A 20877-nucleotide genomic window follows, 5' to 3' on the forward strand; every position below is an offset into this window, starting at 1 on the left:
CTGAATGCTGGTTAACACTGCTGAAGTGTTCTTAGTCAAACCAGAGCTATGAATTCTCAGCCTCTCATTACCCATCCATCACTACAGCATTCTAGTACGCGTGTGGCATTGTTCAAAGAGCAAGAAAAAACATCAGTACGTTAATTTATTCATTTGTCAAGATGAAAGGCAGTATGGCTGATTAAGATTCTAAGAGTAAATAGAATCCGGTTTCATTATTTTTTCCTAAGTCCCGAGGCTCAGCTGTAAGTGCGTCTTATGAATTCATTTACCCTGGCAGACATACTGGTCTACTTTCCGCTTCTGTTGCAGTCAATGGCAAAGTTCCCTTTTACTTTAGCACTGTACAGATGTACTGGTAAAGCAGTTTTAAACTGAAGGTGCTTTTTCATATTTCAGGCAAGTTTTTTAACTGCAGTTTTGTAGACAAGTGGGTAACTATTTGATTGGAACTTCTTGTTATAGGGAGAGAAAATGGAGAGCTCAGTCCAACAGTTTTTTCAATGGTTCTCTGTAAAGTTATTTCACACAGGTGTTTCTCAGAGTTTTGCTATTTCAGATACCTCTTGTATTTGGTGGCCTTCATATTAGGCAGCTGTTGCATAATTAGCAGAGTCTTTCTTCTTGCTATAAATGTACAGCTATACGTATATTCTTCTGTAATGAGGCCTGCTGGGAGATGCATTAATGACAGACTGAGTGGTCATGATGACTGTTGTACAGATGCATGCTGTACAGTCAAAGTGGACAGCAGCATCTGGGGTTAGAAAAGGGGTATTTTTGTCTGTCTTTTGAAAAGTACTTTGTTCACAGTAATTGCAGTAGGATTTTTGAACAAGTTGTAAGATCGTTGAGGCACAGACTACATCTTAATTTTTTCTCTGTCTTATCCCTATGCTACATAATAACTAACTGAGGAAGCCTTAATTCTGAGGATTCATTAGTGTGTGAGATTGCTGCTCTGGATTTGAACTGAAGTATTATTTCTGAAATAGGACCTTTTGTTCTGAAACACAGGTTTGAATTCTGTAGGTCATATCCATCTCCATCCATTAAAAGGAGATTTGTTACTGTAGTTTGCCTGCTTTGCTCTGTGATATTGATGTAAGTCCCACTTGATTTTCTGGCTAAACAAGGTCTGTGGTTGCTCTCGGGTTATACAAACAGCACTCCACAGCTGGAGCATGCCAGGGAATGTGGTCTACAGTTTGCAGGTGACCTTTCTCTGTCAGCCTTAGTATTAAGCTGCTGTCATAATGTCCTGATGCTGTCATTGTAGCACTCTAGAGAAGAACAGGGATGAGCAAAAGACCACAAGAAATGCTGTACCTTCAAATGAGGGTTTGGTCAGGTTCACTGAAACAGCCTTGAAATTCCCTCTTGGGTTAAAGCACAGGGAAATGAAGTTCCTTTCTTTCCCTTCTTCCTACTGATGCATGCAAGTTTTTGTTGAGTTAAACAGACTTTTATATTTGGAGGTCTATTTACTTCTATTTGAGCACAGGAGTTAGTGATTCTGTTTGTTTCGTAGTTGAAGTAAGTAGAAAATGAAAATTAATGTGCAGCATTACAATACAGGAAAGCTTGCTTGCAATCTAGCATCAGAGTACTGATTGTTGTTCCTGCAAAGCTTCACCACTGCCGCTGCAGTATGGGCTACCCCCTTCTTTACGGTCTTCATTTTTCAGCACTTTGCCCATCTCCAAAAAGATAAACTAGATCTTTTCCAACATTGAAACCAGATCTTCAAATACTCTCTCTGCTAGCAGCCACAAGTGGGAATAATAATGCTATCAAATGAAAGTGAATACAGAATTTTATCTTGTATGGTTAACAACCAGATGTTAATACCCCAGTGGTTATACTGTTGTGTGATATTGCCATTCCTTGTGGCATTTGTAAACTAGGATCTTATGCCCCTAAAGGCATAGGCACTCAGTTCTCGCCCTGTGGCAGATTGTAAGATGCTACACCCTAAAAATAAATCCTTGTGATTAACATCTTGCATTGCCTGGTCCTTAGATTTAGTGGCCAGTATCTTGCCTTATTCTGTAGGTAGAAAGCAGAATTTATTTGGAAGCTTGATAGCCTTAGAGGCTTTCTGGAATTATAAATAAAATAGACTATTTCAGTTGGAAGGGACCTACAATGATCATCTAGTCCAACTGCCTGACCACTTCAGGGCTGACCAAAAGTTAAAGCATGTTATTAAGGGCGCTGTCCAAATGCTTCTTGAACACTGACAGGCATGGGGCATCGACCACCTCTTTAGGAAGTCTGTTCCAGTGTTTGACCACCTTCTTTCTAAAGAAATGCTTCCTAATGTCCAGTCTGAACCTCCCCTGATGCAGCTTTGAACCATTCCCATGCGTCCCGTCCCGGGATCCCAGGGAGAAGAGATCAGCACCTCCCTCTCCATGTCCCCTCTTCAGGAAGCTGTAGAGAGCGATGCGGTCGCCTCTCAGCCTCCTTTTCTCCAAACGAGACAAACCCAGAGTCCTCAGCTGCTCCTCAGCGGACATGCCTTCCAGCCCTGTCATCTGCTTGGTTGCCCTCCTCTGGACACGTTCGAGGGCCTCCACATTCTTCTCAAATTAAGGGGCCCAGCACTGCACACAGGACTTGAGGTGAGGCTGCACCAACGCTGAATACAGCGGGACAGTCCCCTCTCTTGACCATCTGGTCATGCTGTGTTTGATGCCCCCCCCAGATGCAGTTTGTCCTCTTGGGTGCCAGGGCACGCTGCTGGCTCCTGTGGAGCCTGCTGCCAACCAGGACCCCAAGACCCCTTTCTGCAGGGCTGCTCTCCAGCCACTCCTCTCCCAGTTTGTACCTGTGTCTGGCATTACTCCATCCCCAGTGCAGAATCTGGCAGGACAGATGGGACTAGATTGTCAAAAGCAATGCATTTTTGTTACTTGAGCATCTGTCCCATTACTGAGACATCAGCTACTAAAACTCTTCTCAGACGTGGACTGGAAAAGAAGCCACCAAACAAGAGGATGTAGTGGTAATCTGTTGCTGCCTGGTTATTTCTAGGACCTCAACTGGAGGTTTCTAGTTCTGAAACATGAGACATTAAAGTGTAAACCCAGGGATGTAGGACCTAACTATTTATTTTAAAGCTATTTAGACCATTTAGAGTGAAGACAGGACTGGTGTTATTTTTTAAAAATGTGAGGTAAGTGTCCCCACTTCACATGGGAGTTAGAGCCCAAGCACTGCTGAGAACCCCTTGTGAATGTTTTGGCACACTATTATCTTTATAAATCTGGTCATGCATTCCCACGGATGGTAGCTTTGGGAGACTTCTGTTCTCTGTGGGTCAGGCACAGAGGGGAAAACAAAATATATACTGAACAGTGGGTTATACTCTGTTGCCGCCTGTCAGAGCAAGCAGCGCGCTGATGGATGGGAATTTAAATGCTTTCTATTTTCCCACTACTGCTGAGAAAAAAGTTTTTTCAACCAATGATGATTTTATTTGTTTAATGGAAAATATTACAGCTGGAATTTTCAGAAAATGCTAAAAGAGTTATAGGCCCACACTGAATATTTGGGCACAAAAATATGAAGGAGGAGGCATTCTTGGTCTATTTTTTTTGGGTCCATTTGTATTGTGTGTTTGAAGGCCAGATGATGAAAGAGTCATTGGGATGAGCTGATTTCTCTGCCCTTGCAAAAGGCTATTATGAGCATGTGTTTGCTTTTAGTTTAGCCTTTTGTTAGATGCCTGCACTGTGATCTCTACCACTTTGAATGAATGTAGGTTTCCTTGTTCCTCAAGAGGTGCAGTGTGTGTTTTTGTTCACTTATAGTCAAGGTTATTCCTGTGTAGAGATTTACAGATTTTGTGTGTGGAGGCACGACAGCCCAGTACTTATTTGGGAGTGATACACATTTAGCTCATGAGACGCTTTGCTTTGCTGTAAGGAAGGGTGATGCTTTAGGATATGTTTTAAAGGGATTTTGATTCTCTAAATTCTTTGGAAACTGCCATGTTACTGCTTTTCTGAAAAACTACTGTTTAGGCTTGCATGTGAACCTGCTTGCTAAATACAGGCATAAAACCCTGTGTTCTTTGACCTTTGAGTAAGAATTTTAGCTGGGTTTCAAGGGAGCTCACAGCTACAGCCCTAGATCTAAACAGAAACTTCAGAGTGACCAAAACAAAGACATGGCTTCCAGTGCTAAAGTGTGCCTGAGGAACACGCTTTGCAGGGCCTTCTCTGGGCTCTCTTGGATCCGGAGTCTTCAATTATTCTTGTTCCCATATCACCCAGATCAATTCCAATTTGCTGCATTTTTTCTAAGTATGCTGAGGCCTTATTTCTCCTCTGGCTGTGCTGTGTGGAGATGACCTAGAAAGTGCACACAGCTGCAAAAAAACCAACTTGCCTCAGCTCTGCTGGTGGTGTGAACCTGCTGTGCCACAGTGAGGCTGTTGCCTGTGACTCTTCGTGTTCCAGCATGCTTACCTTAAGAGGTGACAAAAGTTTTAGACAAAATCACCTGCTAATTTGAGAACCATCTATTTCTGATACAGGAAAGATGTCTGGAAATAAGTAATTTTTGAAACCTGGCCCCTGCGGTCAGAGTATTGCCACAGTCGCTTGTGAGTGCATGCAGCAGCCCTGCACTGTTGGTAGCCTGTGGTACAGCCATGGCTGGCAGCCTCTCTCACACTTAGCAGTGAGCTGGGCTCTTGTGGCAGAAGGTAGGGCTCTGTCAGCATGAGAAACTGCAGAGGTTGTCAGGCAGGCCCAGCATTTTGGAGTCGATTAAAGAAGATAGTGAGGTGGATGGCTGAGAGGAGGCAGCTGAGAAAGAGGCAGGAGACAAAGGGGCCTAGATGTGCAGAGGTGTGTCTGTATGGGCTTGTGGATAGTTCTTTCCTTTGGCCTGGTGGGAAGGCTGCAGTGCTCCCAAGTGTGAGCTTTCTTCGTTTGGAAATGCTGAATGCCGGAGCCCATGTTCTCACGGCTGGATGCCTGGGTGTACGTGATTAGCAGTTAACTATCTGTGTGTCTCCCTCCATCCTAAACCAGCTCCCTTGGGGCACTGAGGAGGAGGAAGAGCACATGAGGGTGTAGAAGTGGTTGGGGCAGAGGCACTGCTGGGCCTGGTGTCTCTTTTTATGTGAAACTGATTCCCCATAAAGAAACGGGTTTTTCTGGGAATCCCGAGGAATTCCCAAAATATAGCAGCAGGTCTTCAAGTGAGATGAGAAGGAAACTAAGTCCCAGAAGTACCTTATTTGTTAGTCTAGTTTTTTTGTTTCATTCTGTACAAGTGGAAACTTAGCTTTGTACTGATAGATTAAAAATGGGATTGGTTATATTCTTCCATTGTTGTGATTTTTGGCTTCTCTAAGATCATGTTTTGCGGATTGTTTCTCTTGTTTTGCAGAACACTTGTGGGCAAGAGTGATGGGAGTGCAACTTTATTTTTAATGGCTTGTTAGGCTGGTCCAATTCTTCTGAGTCACAAGGCGCCAGTGAAACCCTCCTGTGTTGCCTGTGGATGTGTGACGGTTTAAACCTGAGGTCAACAGAGAGACCAAAATACCTCCTAGTCCCACAGAGGATAAGGTGCCCAGGAGTATTTCCGTGGGCCTAGAAGGAGCTTGGGACTACTGTTTTAAAGGCTTCTTTGAGTTGATGTAGGTTGCACTGTTGACAATGTTTTGAAATTCATAGACAAAAACTACCAAGTAACTGCTACGTGGAAAAGGCATAGTCTGAAGTTATGTCATTAGATGTGTACACTGGAACGTAGGTCTGTATGTCTAGCCACACATAAAAGGTGTGTAAAATAGTGTGTTTACTGGGGCAGGAGCAAAATTTACATTACGCGTATTATTTTCTAAGTGTGTGACCTTGACCCTCTTTGCACCCACAGCCAACTTACGTCCACCATGTGTAGTATGTTTGTCCCCTACATGAAGTTCATTTTGAATGCTCAGTTTGGAGATCCCATTTCAAGTGGATCTTGTACATAATTCATGGAAAAAGCAAATCCATGGTTCAGAAGACAAAAGTGGTCTGGCTAGATACCTCTGATGTACTTTATTACAGTAAACCAAGGTAAAATGGGTAAGATTCTTACTACAAATAGGGAGAGTCAAGCGGGGAACTGTTGCAGTGCTGTAAGAGAACGATGGTCTCAGCTATTTTCCTGACAAGGCCCCAGGCAATTTCTGTAATATAAATACAGGCTCGTCTGTCACATGTGCAAACTGGAGCATATATGCCTATGGCTGTTTGATTGGTATGCTCATGCCTCTTCATACTCCACTAAGCTTCCCCTGCAAATAGTGTGTTTCTCTTGTGTTTGTGCTGTTATTCCAGTGAGACTGGTAAGGCATTTTCTGCAACTTGTCTCATTCATTGCAAACCAAAACAGAGAAAGGAGCCAATTTTGAGCCTTCAACTCTCATGACAAAGTCCTTCCCTAAAGATAGATTGTTTTGAAATAGCCTGACCCCAACTTGTCAAATTAACATTCAGTATGATAATAGTGATTTTTACGTGTTTACAGGGGAAGGCAGAAAGAGGGCTTTCTACTGATACTTTTTTAGAAAGCATCTTCCTCATAACTATAGAAACCACAGCACAAACACAGCATTTCCCCTAGATTCACCTCTGGACTGCCTTGGATATAAGACTCTTGTTCACTGCCCCTGTTTGGGGCTGAGCCTGCCTGGTGGTAATACTAATAAGGGTGTCCACTGAAACGTGTCTGAGTGCAGTTTGCATGAGCTTCTAGCCTTGAAAAGTACAGTGGGAAGGCTTTCATACAGGCTATTAAACTCCACCCTGCCCCAAACTTTAAGATATCTTTAGTGAGATTGTTTTGTCCTGGATCCTTTTAGATGAGGGCTGTGACTTACCTTATCCTGTTGTGAACAAGCAAGCGTGTGTCTGAACTGACTGCAAAGGCAGCTTCAGGGGACAAGCCCAGGTGGGAAACCTGTGTTACCAGATGAATCCTGCCCCTACTAATCTGTCCTGGTTGACCTTGCTCCCTCAGAGGCTGAAGACTGTTTAGCTGAAGATCATGCTAGCCTTTCAGTGTGAGCTTGGGGGAAGCAGCCTGCCTGCAGTATGTCCAGGTCCGGCTCAGGCTTGGAGTAGCAGAGGCAAGTCTGGGGTCTGACAGCGGCCATAAGCATGGCTGGCTGCCTGAGGTGGATTTGGGTTCTCTTGGCCGAACTTGGCAGAGTTCAGCTCTCAGCAGCCATACCAGTGCCACCTCTTCACCTGCCAAGAATTCTGGTTGACTACCCATGTGCTGACAGAGCATGTCTGTGTCTTGTATTAAGGAACTGCTCACTCAGAGGGCGGTTAAGTGGGCTTTCCTGGGAAAGGGATGCCTGGCTTAAAAAGAAGCTTGAAATGGAGCAGTCATTCCCAAGGCCTCAGCGGCAGGATGCACACTATAAGAGGGAGAAAAAAAGTGTTCGAAGCCAGCTGTGTTCCCCTGTTTTTTCACCTTCAGCCTGAAATTTGGTTTTAGGCTGTAATCAACAGGGAAATGAGTGATAGGAGAGGGATTGGACTGTCCTTTGTATTCTTTGCTTCTGAGACCTAGGTGTAACCTGTGGAGGCTTTGTGTCTCCGTACAGAGACCCATATACTTTATAGTGAAGGTGCTAGACATCCTTGACTGTTCTGCTCTGGACAATATCGTGCAGGGACAATTTAGCAGAGAAAAAAAGTGTGAAAGCTACTGATGAAAATGATTAACTGATCTTGAACATCCCTGAAGCAGAGGCACAGGGCTTTGTAATGCTTTGGTATCTCCACTTACCTGAGGGCCCAGAACACTGTGATTCAATAGGGTAGAGGCTGTGGTGGTGAAGCGCTTGTTTCTTCTTTCTGAGGTGTTTCTATTGCTAGGTCTCTTGTAAAGACAGAGAAAGGTATTTTTCCACTTCTATAATATGCAAAGCCTGTTTTTGTAAATAAACTGTTAGTTGGCTTGAAGAAAACAAAGCAGCCAGGAGAAAGGAATAAAAATGGACTAGCCATGATTATCATTGAGAGCAATGTTCAGAGCAGATTCCTTTGCCACTTCAGATAAAGGATAACAGTATTATATGGGAGCACGTGTAGGTATACTTTTCCTCTATGCTTTTGCTAGCATACTACCAAACCCAGGTATTAATGAGAAGGTAACCTAGAATGCCATGGAAAAGAAAGAACTAGAGCAAACAGCAAATACAAGAAAAAAATAATTTAAAAAGGAAAGCATGGAAGCCAAAAGAGAAGTAATAGCAATGGGTGAAATTTGTAGGAAGGAAGGAAGACAGAAGATTAAAGAGACTAGGTAGAAAGAAGCTTCTAGTGGGATTGCACATCCAGTTGTACTTGTCTTTTTACATTCAGTCTTAAAAGATTACAGAGTGCTTTCCTTGAGGCATTTATGGGTTTTATGGCTTGTTCTGCCACGGGAAGCAGCACACTGTTATCCCCACACTCAATGATTGTCATGCTATGAGACTAATATTTGCTTCAGACCTCTGGGAGTGTGAATATAAATAAACTTCTTCTACCTGCTTATAACATGTAGCTAAGCTTGAATTGATCTTAAAAACAAAACAAACAAAACAAAAAGCAAACTAACAAACAAACCTTGAGATTCAAATGTGCCTTTTCATACAGTAGCAGTTCTAATTAAGTTCAAGTGTAGCCATGATCTCTTGCTGATAGTCCACAGCCTATAGCAATGTGTTACTACTTCTCATAAAAAGTGTGACAAATTCTTCAGTGAATTCATTTAGATTTTTCATTCAAGATGCATCTCAAAAGAAATGTGTGCAGCTGTTAGTTCAGAATTTACTGGATGGATTTTCTGGGGAGAGGGGCAAAATAGAATTTTTATGAGCTCCAGGCTGAATTTATTATGCTTTAGGAATGGGTTTAATCCTGCCATCTTGGATGGAAATCCACACGTGGGATTTTTAAAAATTCTTTTGAAGCCCTTCTTTGCTTAACCAGAGGTTTTCGTGGCTCCAAGGGCTCCAACAATAGTGCCTATAGATTATACTGACACGTGCTGGTAGAGGGCAAAGCTGATAGGAGACACTCTGGCTGCTATTGTACTTGGCAGTCATTCATCATAAATAATTCTGCCGGTCTTTTTGCTTACAGACATCTGACAGATGCTTCTTGCAATCTCTAAATAGTTGAATTGCCAAATAGACTACCAAGTTTTGAAACAGTTATTGGGGTCGTGTTATTCCCACAATCTGGGAATGCTATGGTGTTTTTAATTTCCTTGAGTTGATATGTCTAATGGCATCAGCGCTGTGCCCTATGTACTTCATAGAGAGGTCTATATACTGAAGGCTACATCCCACTGAAATCAAGGGGACTTATTTATCTAGGTAACTAATCTGCTTCTCAGACTTAAAATCTAGGATTTGATCATGTGTACTGCTGAGTACCAGTACATCTCGTTGGCTCCCTTCCCTCCTTTCGAATTGAGAGTGCTCAGTGTAGTAAGGACATGGCAGCCGGTGAAATTAGCCTCCTAACTTGCCTAGATTTCCACAGCAGACTGCAGGGACAGTGCTCTTCAGTAATGTAATTAGCAGCTTGTGGGGAGTTTGTGGTACTGCAAGATACCAGGGATTTTTATGAAAGGTTATTCCCCCACTGTGGTCTGCAAGCAAGCATTGGTAAAGCAGATATTTAGAAATGCTTTGAATTCAAGCTTTATGCATTAAAAGCAGTATGATGGAGAACTGACAAACTCACTGGGCCCTTCCCTCTGAAAGAATGGTAGGCTGCCTTGACAGGTGAAAAGATGCAACTTTGGGCATCTGAATATTGCAACGGTCTTTCAGTGAAAAAGGATTCCACAGAAAGAAGGTAATTGCCTAAAATATTAATTTACTCAAATTAAATGGAAGTTCCAGTGAAAAAGCAGTTTCAGGGTACATTTTTTGACTGACCTCACTCTCCCTATTTAGAGCTGCTCTACATAAAATAGAGTAATAACATATCTTTACAAATACATATCTCCCCATGTCTCAATGGAATACTCATTTAAATCAATAGACTAAATTTGCAAGGTTGGTCTAGTCTGTTATCCTTTGTGTTAGAATAGAATAGACTATTTCAGTTGGAAGGGACCTACAATGATCATCTAGTCCAACTGCCTGACCACTTCAGGGCTGACCAAAAGTTAAAGCATGTTATTAAGGGTACTATCCAAATGCCTCTTAAACACTGACAGGCATAGGGCATCGACCACCTCTTTAGGAAGTCTGTTCCAGTGTTTGACCACCTTCTTTCTAAAGAAATGCTTCCTAATGTCCAGTCTGAACTTCCCTGATGCAGCTTTGTTTGGTCTCTTGCTGTGGATATGGGTACCATTGTGTTGATGTAAGACAGGTGAATTCCTGGGAGCAGTATTTCAACAGTTTTCAAGAGAAGGAGGAAAAGCTTATGCCTCTGTGACTCATCTCTTCTCCTTTTTGCATTAAAACCAGTGTCAATTCTTGGTCCAATTATAACTGGTCTAACCAAACCCTATTTTACTGTGATTTGGGAAAGAGAGAAGGTTTGTCTACCTACCAGACAGAGGTGAAAATTTAGCAATGTAAGAATTGGTTTTGTGTACTGTGCGCCTGTCCCAAGATTTTCCATCAGTAAAACTTGTTCCACACATCACTTACACTGAATGGTGTAAGAAAATGGCTGAAAATCACCATCACCATTGTACTTCTTGGTTTGGTTGTGGAGCAGTACCCTAAATAGCAGAGTAAATCTCTTGTTGGATCTAAGGGTAAAATTTTAATGTAGGACGTAATTTTTTTTCTCTAGTTTCTATGATATAACTGGCATCTCTCCCATGACTTCAGGGCAATTATTCTGTAGCTACACCAGTGCAAATCATCTTGGCATTATCAGAGGCATTTTGAGACAGCTGCCAAATGCTTTTATTAAAGCAAAAATTGGAAAAAATCTTAAAGCTCTGGTATTGGGCACTGAAAACCACATTCAGACTGCAGAGCAAATGTGCCCCATAGCTTGCTGTGAAGTCTGTTTCCAGCCTGATGTCCAGATCAAGAGACACAGTAGGAATATGCTGCTGTTCTCTTCCAAACTATGCACGTTTCCTTCCAATGGAAGCTAAGTTGGGGAAGTGATAATGTGACCTGTGGCTGTTATACTTCCTGTGCAGTCATTCCCATTACTAGATAATTCCTGAACAGAACTGCAGTCAGTCCCATGAGCTGGGACTTCTTGAAATTAATTGCCATTAATACCTGAAGTGCTTTGTTCAGCTCTGGTAACCCAGCTCAAATTCTCCACTGTTAAGTAAACTTATATGGGGTGGTGGATGTGCTGTAACTGAAGGACTTGCCATCTGATATCTTCCAAGGTGTGCAGGAGCTTCGGAGGTGTTTAGGGCCTCCCTGCTGTTACATCAAGACTTAGGGAGTCATCTGCTTCTAGTTTCAATTTAAGAAGCTATCGGAAGATTGAGGGGGACAGTACTGTTCCTGGGCTTATTCCTGTTTCCGAGCTCCATTTAACTTGGACAAAAGGAAAGATTTTCTTTGTCTGTTTCTCAGAGATAGTTCAGAAAAGGCAGATGGCAGTCTGCAGTGATTTCAGCAGGAATAAGATTATGGCCCTTTAGGATGCACTGTTTACACTGACTGCTGAAGAGCAGTTGTCAAGGATGGCAGAATGATTGATGAATGTACATCAGCTTCATCCTTATGCCATACAGATTTTCTTTTCATTCACCAGCAAAGTTGCACACAACAGTGAACTAACTCCTGGTGACATTATTCCCAGCTCTATCACATTCATTCTTTGCAGGCCAGGTAGAGTGCATACCTACACTTGTCATTGACTTATTTATGGTTCTGGTGCCTCCTGGTTCTCAGTATTTTGCATGTCAAAAGGCTATCATGCCAGCTTTAGTTATTAAATGATGCCTTTTGCTTTCCAGAGCAAATCTATATATTTTGACCAAATATCAGTTGTATCAAAGGGCAAATTGCATGCAAAATAACAGAACTCTTGAAGTTGTTATTTATTTACTGTTAGCACCATGCCTGTGGGAGCTGGGCTTTGCTGGAAAAGCCTGCAGGCTAATACTAAACCTGTCAGTGCTAGTGGAAGCAATGAACCATGTAGGCTTGCAGTAAGGAAGGAAGGGGAGTCATAAGCAAAAAAAAAACACCTTCAGTTTCTAAACCATTGAGTTGCTGGTGTTTTGTCACAGGAGAATGAGAGTAATTTCATGGTTTATATCCCACTTTTCCTTTCACAGGAGTAGAAAATGTTCTGCTTTGTTTGTCCTTTCCTACTTTCCTTGAAGCCTTGTTTGCTGAGCTCATGATCAGCAGCTTAGCAATGCCCTGATTGTTGTCAGTCCTGGGGTCCCACACTCAGTGGTCTCAGGGATTGCCTGGAAGACTCCTCAAACTGTTTGGAAAAGAAGGGAATGGGATGGGCACTGGGATCCAGAGAGAGCTGAGGAGGGGGAGAGCAGAGAGCGATGAGAACAGAGGCAAAGACTATCTAAACCTTCATATTTGGCCATTAGGTGCTTGAATTACAAATAAGAAGGATACTTGTTACCGTTTAATTCAGAACACAGTGCACTGTAAAGGCAGGTTTATGGAATGCTCCCAGCTTCATGCTTGTGGGTTTATTCTCCAGCTTCTGATTTTAAAATCCGACATTCACAACTTCAGGATATTCTTCCAGTGGGGAGAAGTTGCAGGGCATTTTGTTGTTGTTCAACTGTCCCTACATTTTAAAATAGCAAATATACCCACTTTCTTTCCTTTCTTTCCACTTTCTTTCCCTTATCTTTTCTGGATGCAACCCATACTTCCTGTAATGAATCTTCATTCTCTATCCTTGAGGCTTCCAGCTCTGTGTGGGAGGTTTATCAGTTGGTCGCCTTCAGTGCATGCACAGAGAAAGGCAGGAATGGCTGTTAGATAAGCCAGTCACTCTAGTGACAGTAAGGCAATCCTAGAGGTACAGTGTGGTCCTCTGTTTGACCACAGTGTGCATAATATTGATGTGCAGGCTTTATAAGTGACAGAACATCCAAGGGCTCAAATGAGAGCAGGGCTACACCCTTAGTGCCCAGTGAGGGCATCTCGGCCCTGTGCCGAGAGGAGCCCTGTAGGACACTGATCTTCAAAAACGTCTTCGGAGAGGTGAAAGCTGGAGAAGTGAGGGAATTTAACACAGAATTGCAAAGGCCTTCTCAGAAGGGAAATACAGATAAGGAAGCAAAAATGAAGTTAACTGACAGCATTCTAAGTATTATAGATATGCTTTGGTCAATGCTGGAGGCTGCAGCTCCCACATTCATTGCTGACAGGGTAAAGCTCTGCAAATACTGGGTTTTTTCCAAGTAACTGCAGGGTTACCTCTTCTGGGGGTTATTCTGGAAGAGGAGATAAAAATGAAGCAGCCTGCTCTTTCTGCTCAATGGAGTATGTATGTGTTTGTGTAGCTTCATATATGTGTTGTATCTGCTGTAACATCAGCTCTATTAATGTATTCCAGTCCTAATATCATCCCCCTGGCATCCTGGGACGTAGTTACTTTATTTCAGTAATCAAAGAAAAATAGCGCTAAAAGGTGGAAGTGACCAATTAGGCCCCCCTCACTTCTTTTTCCTCTGTGGTACTGTGCCTTTCCTAGGCTCAGAAATACTTCTCCGTTTCTGTTAAATCATCTTCCACTGTCCAGAATGTTTCCCAGAGCCCATCTTGCAGGTAACAGAAATTTTGCCTCAGTTCCTTTTTCTTTTTTCATTGGATATTTTTCCCCTAATCCATCCCTACTTGATGACCTTCCTAAATTTCTCTCAGGGAAAACTGGAAAAGCCTGGCAACACTAGAGCTGTGGCTGACTGCTGACTCCGTGTCTGGAAAGAGGCAGCAGAAGTCATCTCACGAACTCCCCAGTAAATAGCATCCAAGTCACATTTGAGCTATATGGCCCTGGTGCATTAGTAGAAGTTTCTATTATCTCAACACTACAGCAGATCATCGCTGCCTCTAGAATGGCTTTGTATACAAATGCTAAACCTGTGTTCTACATCTGCAGAGAAAAAAAATATAAAAGTCTGTTTGATTAGCTGTTAGGGAGTAAATTACCCTTTTGTAGAAGACTGAGAATGTGTTTTTTGCACCTCATTCTGGATTTTCCCTTTACTGTGTTCTTTTCCTAACTAAGTATGCATGCTCTGTTGCCATTTGACATGAGCTTTTTTGCTTCTGTTCCAGTCTGCACTGTCCGTATGCAGTGGCCATTTGGGTAGCACCACTGCGTTCCATCTGCAGGGAGATGATATCTGTAATTATCTGTCTTTATTCTTTCAAGCCTAAACATCCAAGGTATCTCATTCCTGAATGAGAACACAATCACTTATAATGAACTGCCACTAGCCTCTGGGAGGCTGACCTGACAGCAGCTTGTTGCGTGATGCGATGCGGTGTCTGTGACTGTAGGGCTGCCCTTGGTGCTGCCTTGCCAGCTGCAGTGGCCGGTTGCGAGGGCTGCTGTGTGTGCTCAGAGGCTCTCCTGCTCGCTGCTGACGAGGCCTCTGGGCCAGAGGAGTCTCTGAAAGTGCTTTCTGCTTTCAGGGTGGTTGAGGATCTTAAACAACACAGCAAAGCAGCGTTTCCCCTATGCAGGAGATAATATCCTGTGATTATTTTTAATCCATTGTCTTTACTGCTTTGCTTATGTCCTATTTTCTTTCTCAAAAAGCCATCCTTTGCATGGTTAATCTGATAAGTGTCATCCTTCGCTCAAACCCAACAAGTTATCATATATTAGTAGTCATTTGGCATTGACAGCCAATGATTCTGCTTTCTTGACCATTTCTGTCCCATTTGGCCTGATTTTTTTTCCAAGCCAGCACTAAATCAGATCTGTATGTGCTGTGTCACATGACACATGACAAGAACAAGCCATTCTTATTAACTGTTTTCCAAAGCCCATTTTCTTTTTCAGTCATCTGCACCTACAGCAGGCTTAGCTCTGATAATGTACTGTTTCAGCCCTCCTGGTGAAAAAGTCTTCATGTAGCTAGCATGATTAGATCCTATGTTACCAGTACTGAATATGAAGCACTGTGGGAACTACGGATCAGATCCTGCTTTCGTTTGTAGCTGTAGGTATACAATGCAATGCCAAGATTTCAGAGGTATTGTAACTGGGAGCAGTGTAGGAAGCCCTGGGTGATACAGGAGTGTTTTCAGGATAGGAGGATCAGAATGGCAAGAAGTGAGTTTGCTTTGTTCAGTTTACAGTGACGTTCTTTACTGAGGATTCTGCTATCGTCTCAAAGGATGTATGTCATTTCTGCAGGTTTCGTGGATGTGATAGGAATGTCAGAGTGACTGTGTGAACATGAACATGGCACCAGCTCAATCCCTGCTCAATGCTGGGACACATGGACACAGAAATTTCTAAGGAGCTTATTAAATCCACATTTATTGTGCAGGTAGACAGAATATCCCTTTATCCAAGGCTGTCAGTCAGTGCCAATAACCAAGACAAATGCTAAAAAAACCCACCACCGCACTGTCCCCGAAAAACCCAAACCAATAGAGACAGAGGGATATGGAAAAACCCCTTGGCTTCCTGATCTGCATATCTTGCTGATGTGCTCGAGTTTAAGCTTACCACATCACTTTGACTTAGGACAGAATTTTCCCCAAAAAATTCAGTTGATGGAAACCATTGGTGGAATTTTTTTGCATTCCCTTCAAAATGGTAAAGGGGACAATTTCTAGTCTGATACAGGCTTTTGCGTGTCGTTAGTTCTCTGCTTCTACAGAGACCCAGAATGCTGGTGAGGACTTCAGCACTTCCCCTTTCCTCCTGTGGCAGATTGTAGGTGTGTTGTGGAAAGTCTCTGAGTTTGGCATAGGATCTTGGGGGGGATCAAGGTTTGGGAAGGGTAAGAGGAAGATATTGTTGGTAGATCCTTGAGACTAAACTGCCTGCTTTGTGGTTACCTCAGACTGCAAGGCTTGGATTAAATGACCTGTCCTTTCTAGTCCTGTACTCTCAACAGCACTAATCCTTATGGTAAACTCCTATCTTCATTGCATGGTGCGCCTTTCTGAGAACAGAAAAAGGGCATATATGGAATCTCCAGTAGTATGCCAAACTTGCATACAGAAGCCTGATTGTGCTGGGATCTCCCTTGCAGGTTTTCAGACAAAGATTGCAGTGTTTGGAGAAGTGAGCTATCTCTTGTGCTCTGTAACCATGTGAGCTGTCATGCTGCAGTGTCCACTGACAAATAATAGTATGTCTTATTTCTCACAGGGCTTCCAAAGAAGCTGTGTCCAGGACCTTAAGGAATGCCACGCAGTAGGTGCTGAACTAACTGGCACTGAAAGGAACAGAAAAAGATGGCAGCCCATATTTGAAATAATTAAGCACGTGGACTCTCGCTGATAAGAAACCATGTCAAAAAAAGGACGTAGCAAGGGCGAAAAGCCTGAGGCACTGATTGTTGCCCTACAGGCTGCCAATGAGGAACTCAGGACCAAGCTAACAGACATTCAAATTGAGCTGCATCAGGAGAAATCTAAGGTGAGTGAGGGTTTGATTTTAAATAACAGTGTCTACACTGAAGGAGAGAAACACGTGGTAAAAATAGTATCACAGAAATCAACAGATACAACGCAACTCTTTCCTAGAGCAGTGATCAGGTTCTTTACCCACATACAACATTTTCTTACTGTGGATGTCCTGTTGCTTCTGTGGAAAAGACTCCTTTTTACTGAGGTACAAGTTTAAGAAGCCTCTGGCCCTCAAATGGAGCAATATGTCTTTTGTAACATCTTTGGTCATATTCCAGTTAGTGGGTTTCATCCTATCCACTCAGTGTTTAGAAATTTTGTAGTGTTGCAGTTTTTTGAATGGCTGATATTTCAGCAAGACATACCCTAATTTCAAAGTTGAGCAAGTATTCCTTAAATGTATAGCATGACAATCCATTTCAACCCTTGTAATCAGTCTGCAGTGTAGCCGAACTGTATCGTATACACTAGGGTATGTATGCATTGTTTAAAGCTTGTTCAGGTATCAATGGTCTGCCAGAGTTACAGTCTCAGATATGTAAAGTTAGTCTAAAGCCGGCTGAGTATCATGCACACAGGGTATAACCATCGTCCTATAGTATAGATGTACCTGTGAAGGTTTGAGGTGCCTCCCATATACTTTAGAAGCCTTTGGTACAACATCAGGGCTGTTGCGCTGCAGCTTCAGCTCTTGCCTCCATCTTCTGCTGAACTTCTCACTCTTTCCTGCATTGTCTATTGCTAGGGCAGCCCTTGTGAAACACATAATATCTCTTTACACTACTACAGCTTTTGTAACCTATAAAAAGGTAATGGTCTGCATGTTATCCAAGTATAAAATACTGGCTGTTGTTTTACACCTACTCTGCGCATACTCTGCCTGCATTCTGTTAAAATCCTTGCAAGTAGCATCAATGTTCCCACAGGTGACGCTGAAGTGGCTTTGCAAAGAAGTGTACTTTTTGCTCTTCACAGTGTTGTTCCCTCCTCATCTAGAGATGCTTCTAGCGGCAAGCACAATACATCTGTGTTTTATAGTCAGAGTAAAGCTTTTGTGCAATAAACCCTTAAATGGTAAGTGCTAAAGTTCCCTGAGCATGGGTGAGATTAAGGCAGTCTTCAGGTTTAGTAATGTGTTCGTTATGAGCTGTGAAGATAACAAATGTCTGTTTAATAACTCCTGGTGAATTCTTCTGAGGTGGACTGGAGGCAGTGCTAACTGCAGCCAGACATCCTCAACCTGCAGTCTGGTAGCAGCCACATTTTCAAAGGATGATGCCTAATGATACATTCTTTTTCCAACTGGAATATAATTGAAGTTATCAACTGGGTCTTTGATTCCTTTGCAGATAAGCATATATCCTGGGCAAATAAACTCAGAATGACTTGCCTCTAGCTTCCAAACCTGAATAATCACAAATGCTTCAGCGTCTAAGAGGTCTTTTTCATAATTTCTTCCTTTTAGGGTGTCGTGGTTTAACCCCAGCCAGCAACTAAGCACCGTGCAGCCACTCACTTGATTCCCCCGCCACCCAGTGGGATGGGGGAGAAAATGGGGGGGGATGTGTGTAAAAATCGTGGGTTGAGATAAGAACAGTTTAATAGGGCAGAAAGGAAAAAATAATAATTATAATAACAATAATAAAATTACAATAATTATAGTAAAAGGATTGGAATGTACAAAACAAGTGATGCACAATGCAATTGCTCACCACTTGCTGACCAATGCCCAGTTAGTTCCTAAGCAGTGATCCCCCCCAGGCCAATTCCCCCCAGTTTATATACTGGGAGTGATGTCACAGGGTATGGAATACCCCTTTGGCCAGTTTGGGTCAGCTGCCCTGGCTGTGTCCCCTCCCAACTTCTTGTGTCCCTCCAGCCTTCTTGCTGGCTGGGCATGAGAAGCTGAAAAATCCTTCACTTTTAGTCTAAACACTACTTAGGAACAACTGAAAACATCAGTGTGTTATCAACATTATTCTCATACTAAATCCAAAACATAACACTATACTAGCTACTGGGAGGAAACTTAACTCTATCCCAGCCGAAACCAGGACATAGGGACAGATGTTCGTGCCAATATATCAAGGTTAATCATACTGGTAATCTCAGACAAATATTAGCTTCCACTATGGATGCTCATTAGTATAATTTAGGAGAAGCTAAATGAAAGCAAGAATAGCCAGTTAGGTGTTATCTGATGTTCTGAGAATCTCTGGGGGCATTCTCCCTTCACCTACCAGTAAGATTTATAGCCATTAATTTGCAACCTTTTAAAATAGGGAAGATTTGCAAGCCACAACGAAGCGGACATCATCGTTCTTTCAGACTCATTCTGCATCCTTTTCTTTCATAGATGGTTGATGACAGTGTTGGAAAGCAAAAATGTTTTTTGATTCTTTTGTTTTGCCTACAAGCTTTGGCATTCATGTGTTGCACACAGGCAAGGCTCAGTATTCTCTTAAGGAGCCACAGGCTGGCGGCCAGAAAACTGATGGCTCAGGGAGCTTCTCTAATGCTTTCCACTATATTCTGAGTCTCGCTGCTTTTGTTATCACTGCAGCCTTGGAATTTCAATATGGAAGTTGCCAGTGTACATTGTTGTTTTTTTGTTACTAGACATCACTTCAAGGATGGCGCAAAATAATGAGAGTTACAAGAGCAGGAAAGTCTTGAAAACAAAACCAAAAAAAGCTTATCTGAAATATATTTAAATGTGCTTGAGTAATGCTGGAAAGGAGGGGAGCAGAACATGAAGAAAATAATGAAATTGCTGGCGCGCTTCAGTACCTCTCGGGATGCCCATCCTTAGGTGCTCTCATCCATTCCTGTGACTAAATGGGACTGAGTGCTCGGGGTATTAAAGGAATTGTCATCATGAAGCAGTGGGGGGCTAAAAACTACAGTCTCAGGAAGTAGATCATACTTCTGAATTGTTCTGTGGTTTGGATTGAGAGGAGCAGACACCATTGCAAATTTTATTTTAATCTGGAATTCACATTTTAGCTCTTTCCTCCTTTTTCCCTAGCTATAAGCAGGTTCAGATTGGACAACTTGGCACAACCTCATTTGTAAAATCAGGTTAGAAATAGGATGCCAAACTGGACAGTCACCCACAATGTCAGAAAGAGCTTTAAGAAAGTGTTCATCCTACAAAGGGGTCAAACAAATAGGATCTTTGAACTTTTCCCATCTCTGCTAGCAATAAGTTCACTCTGCCAATGAATCCAAAGAGGGTAGAAACCTCTGGGCCATTGTGGTCTTTATTGAACAGGTCTCTTTTCCATTACTTCAAATGTAATAATCTTTTTCCTGCAAGGCCCTCATTCGCTTTCCCTGTCTTCCCATCAGAATGGTACATCTACAAGTCATCCTAACATCTGATGGTGTTTCAGTTTAATCAGCTAGGCAGCCTGGAAACTAATAGCCATAAAACCAGGCATGCCAGAGGTTAGCTGGGGTTGTACTCAGGCCCTTGCTGGGTCTGCACTGTGCCATTGTGGATACCCAAACTACTTTGTTGAGAGCTTAGATATATCTTTCTATGTCATGCCAGAATGGATCACTTCCAATAATTGCACCTTGTTTTGCAGTGCATTCCATTTCCTTTTTAATAAACAGGAAGAGATGTGTTACAAGAAAGAAAGAGGACTTCAGGCTCATTTTTAGTCCTGAGTATTCAAAATCAAAGATGAACCTAGAATGAAAAAGGAGTGAAGGCAAACCAAAAACCTGTCCTAAGGACTTGGGGGTTGAGGGGCTAAGGTGATGTGTGCCTTTCTTCTCAGAAGTGATCTATGTAGTAAAGGCATTTTAACATCTCATATGAATCGTACAGAGGTGATTAAGAGACTGCTTTTTAGTCCCTGGCTGCAAAATCTTCTTGTTGCATATGATGTGTATTATTACACATAGTTACTGCATCAGTAGCCTCTGAAATCCTCCAGAGAAGTCAGTGGCAGTTGTAAGTGCAGACCACCTTTAAAAAACATGTGTATTGAATACTTTGCTTTGAAAAGTTTTTGTGCATCCTAGCACCCCATGGAGGGAGTTCTAGGAGAATCTTTCAGATTTGTTTTCCGTGGAGCCTTCCAAGGAAGATGCCTCTCATTTTTGAGAGTTTTGTAACTTGTCAGAATGACTTTGGTGATTGAAACCAAAGTAAAAGTATGGTTTCAAACTCTTCTGATGGCTTATTTTGGGAGTGACCTACTACTATGCTTATTCATATTGACTGTTTTTCCCCTGGTTTTTCTTTCTGAAAGGTTTGCTCA

At 42.5% G+C, this 20877-nt stretch overlaps 1 protein-coding gene across 1 annotated transcript in view; it reads left to right on the plus strand.

Moving 5' to 3' along the window:
- JAKMIP2 (janus kinase and microtubule interacting protein 2) overlaps positions 1 to 20877 on the plus strand; it is a 70790-nt gene that overhangs the window by 14188 nt on the left and 35725 nt on the right. The window contains exon 2 of the mRNA XM_075056616.1: positions 16344 to 16613. Coding sequence (XP_074912717.1) covers positions 16485 to 16613 — 129 coding nt within the window. The 5' untranslated portion in view covers positions 16344 to 16484. The remainder of the gene's footprint in view (positions 1 to 16343; positions 16614 to 20877) is intronic.

This window comes from Buteo buteo, chromosome 24 (genome assembly GCF_964188355.1).
Source record: "Buteo buteo chromosome 24, bButBut1.hap1.1, whole genome shotgun sequence".
Classification (NCBI taxonomy): Eukaryota; Metazoa; Chordata; class Aves; order Accipitriformes; family Accipitridae; genus Buteo; species Buteo buteo.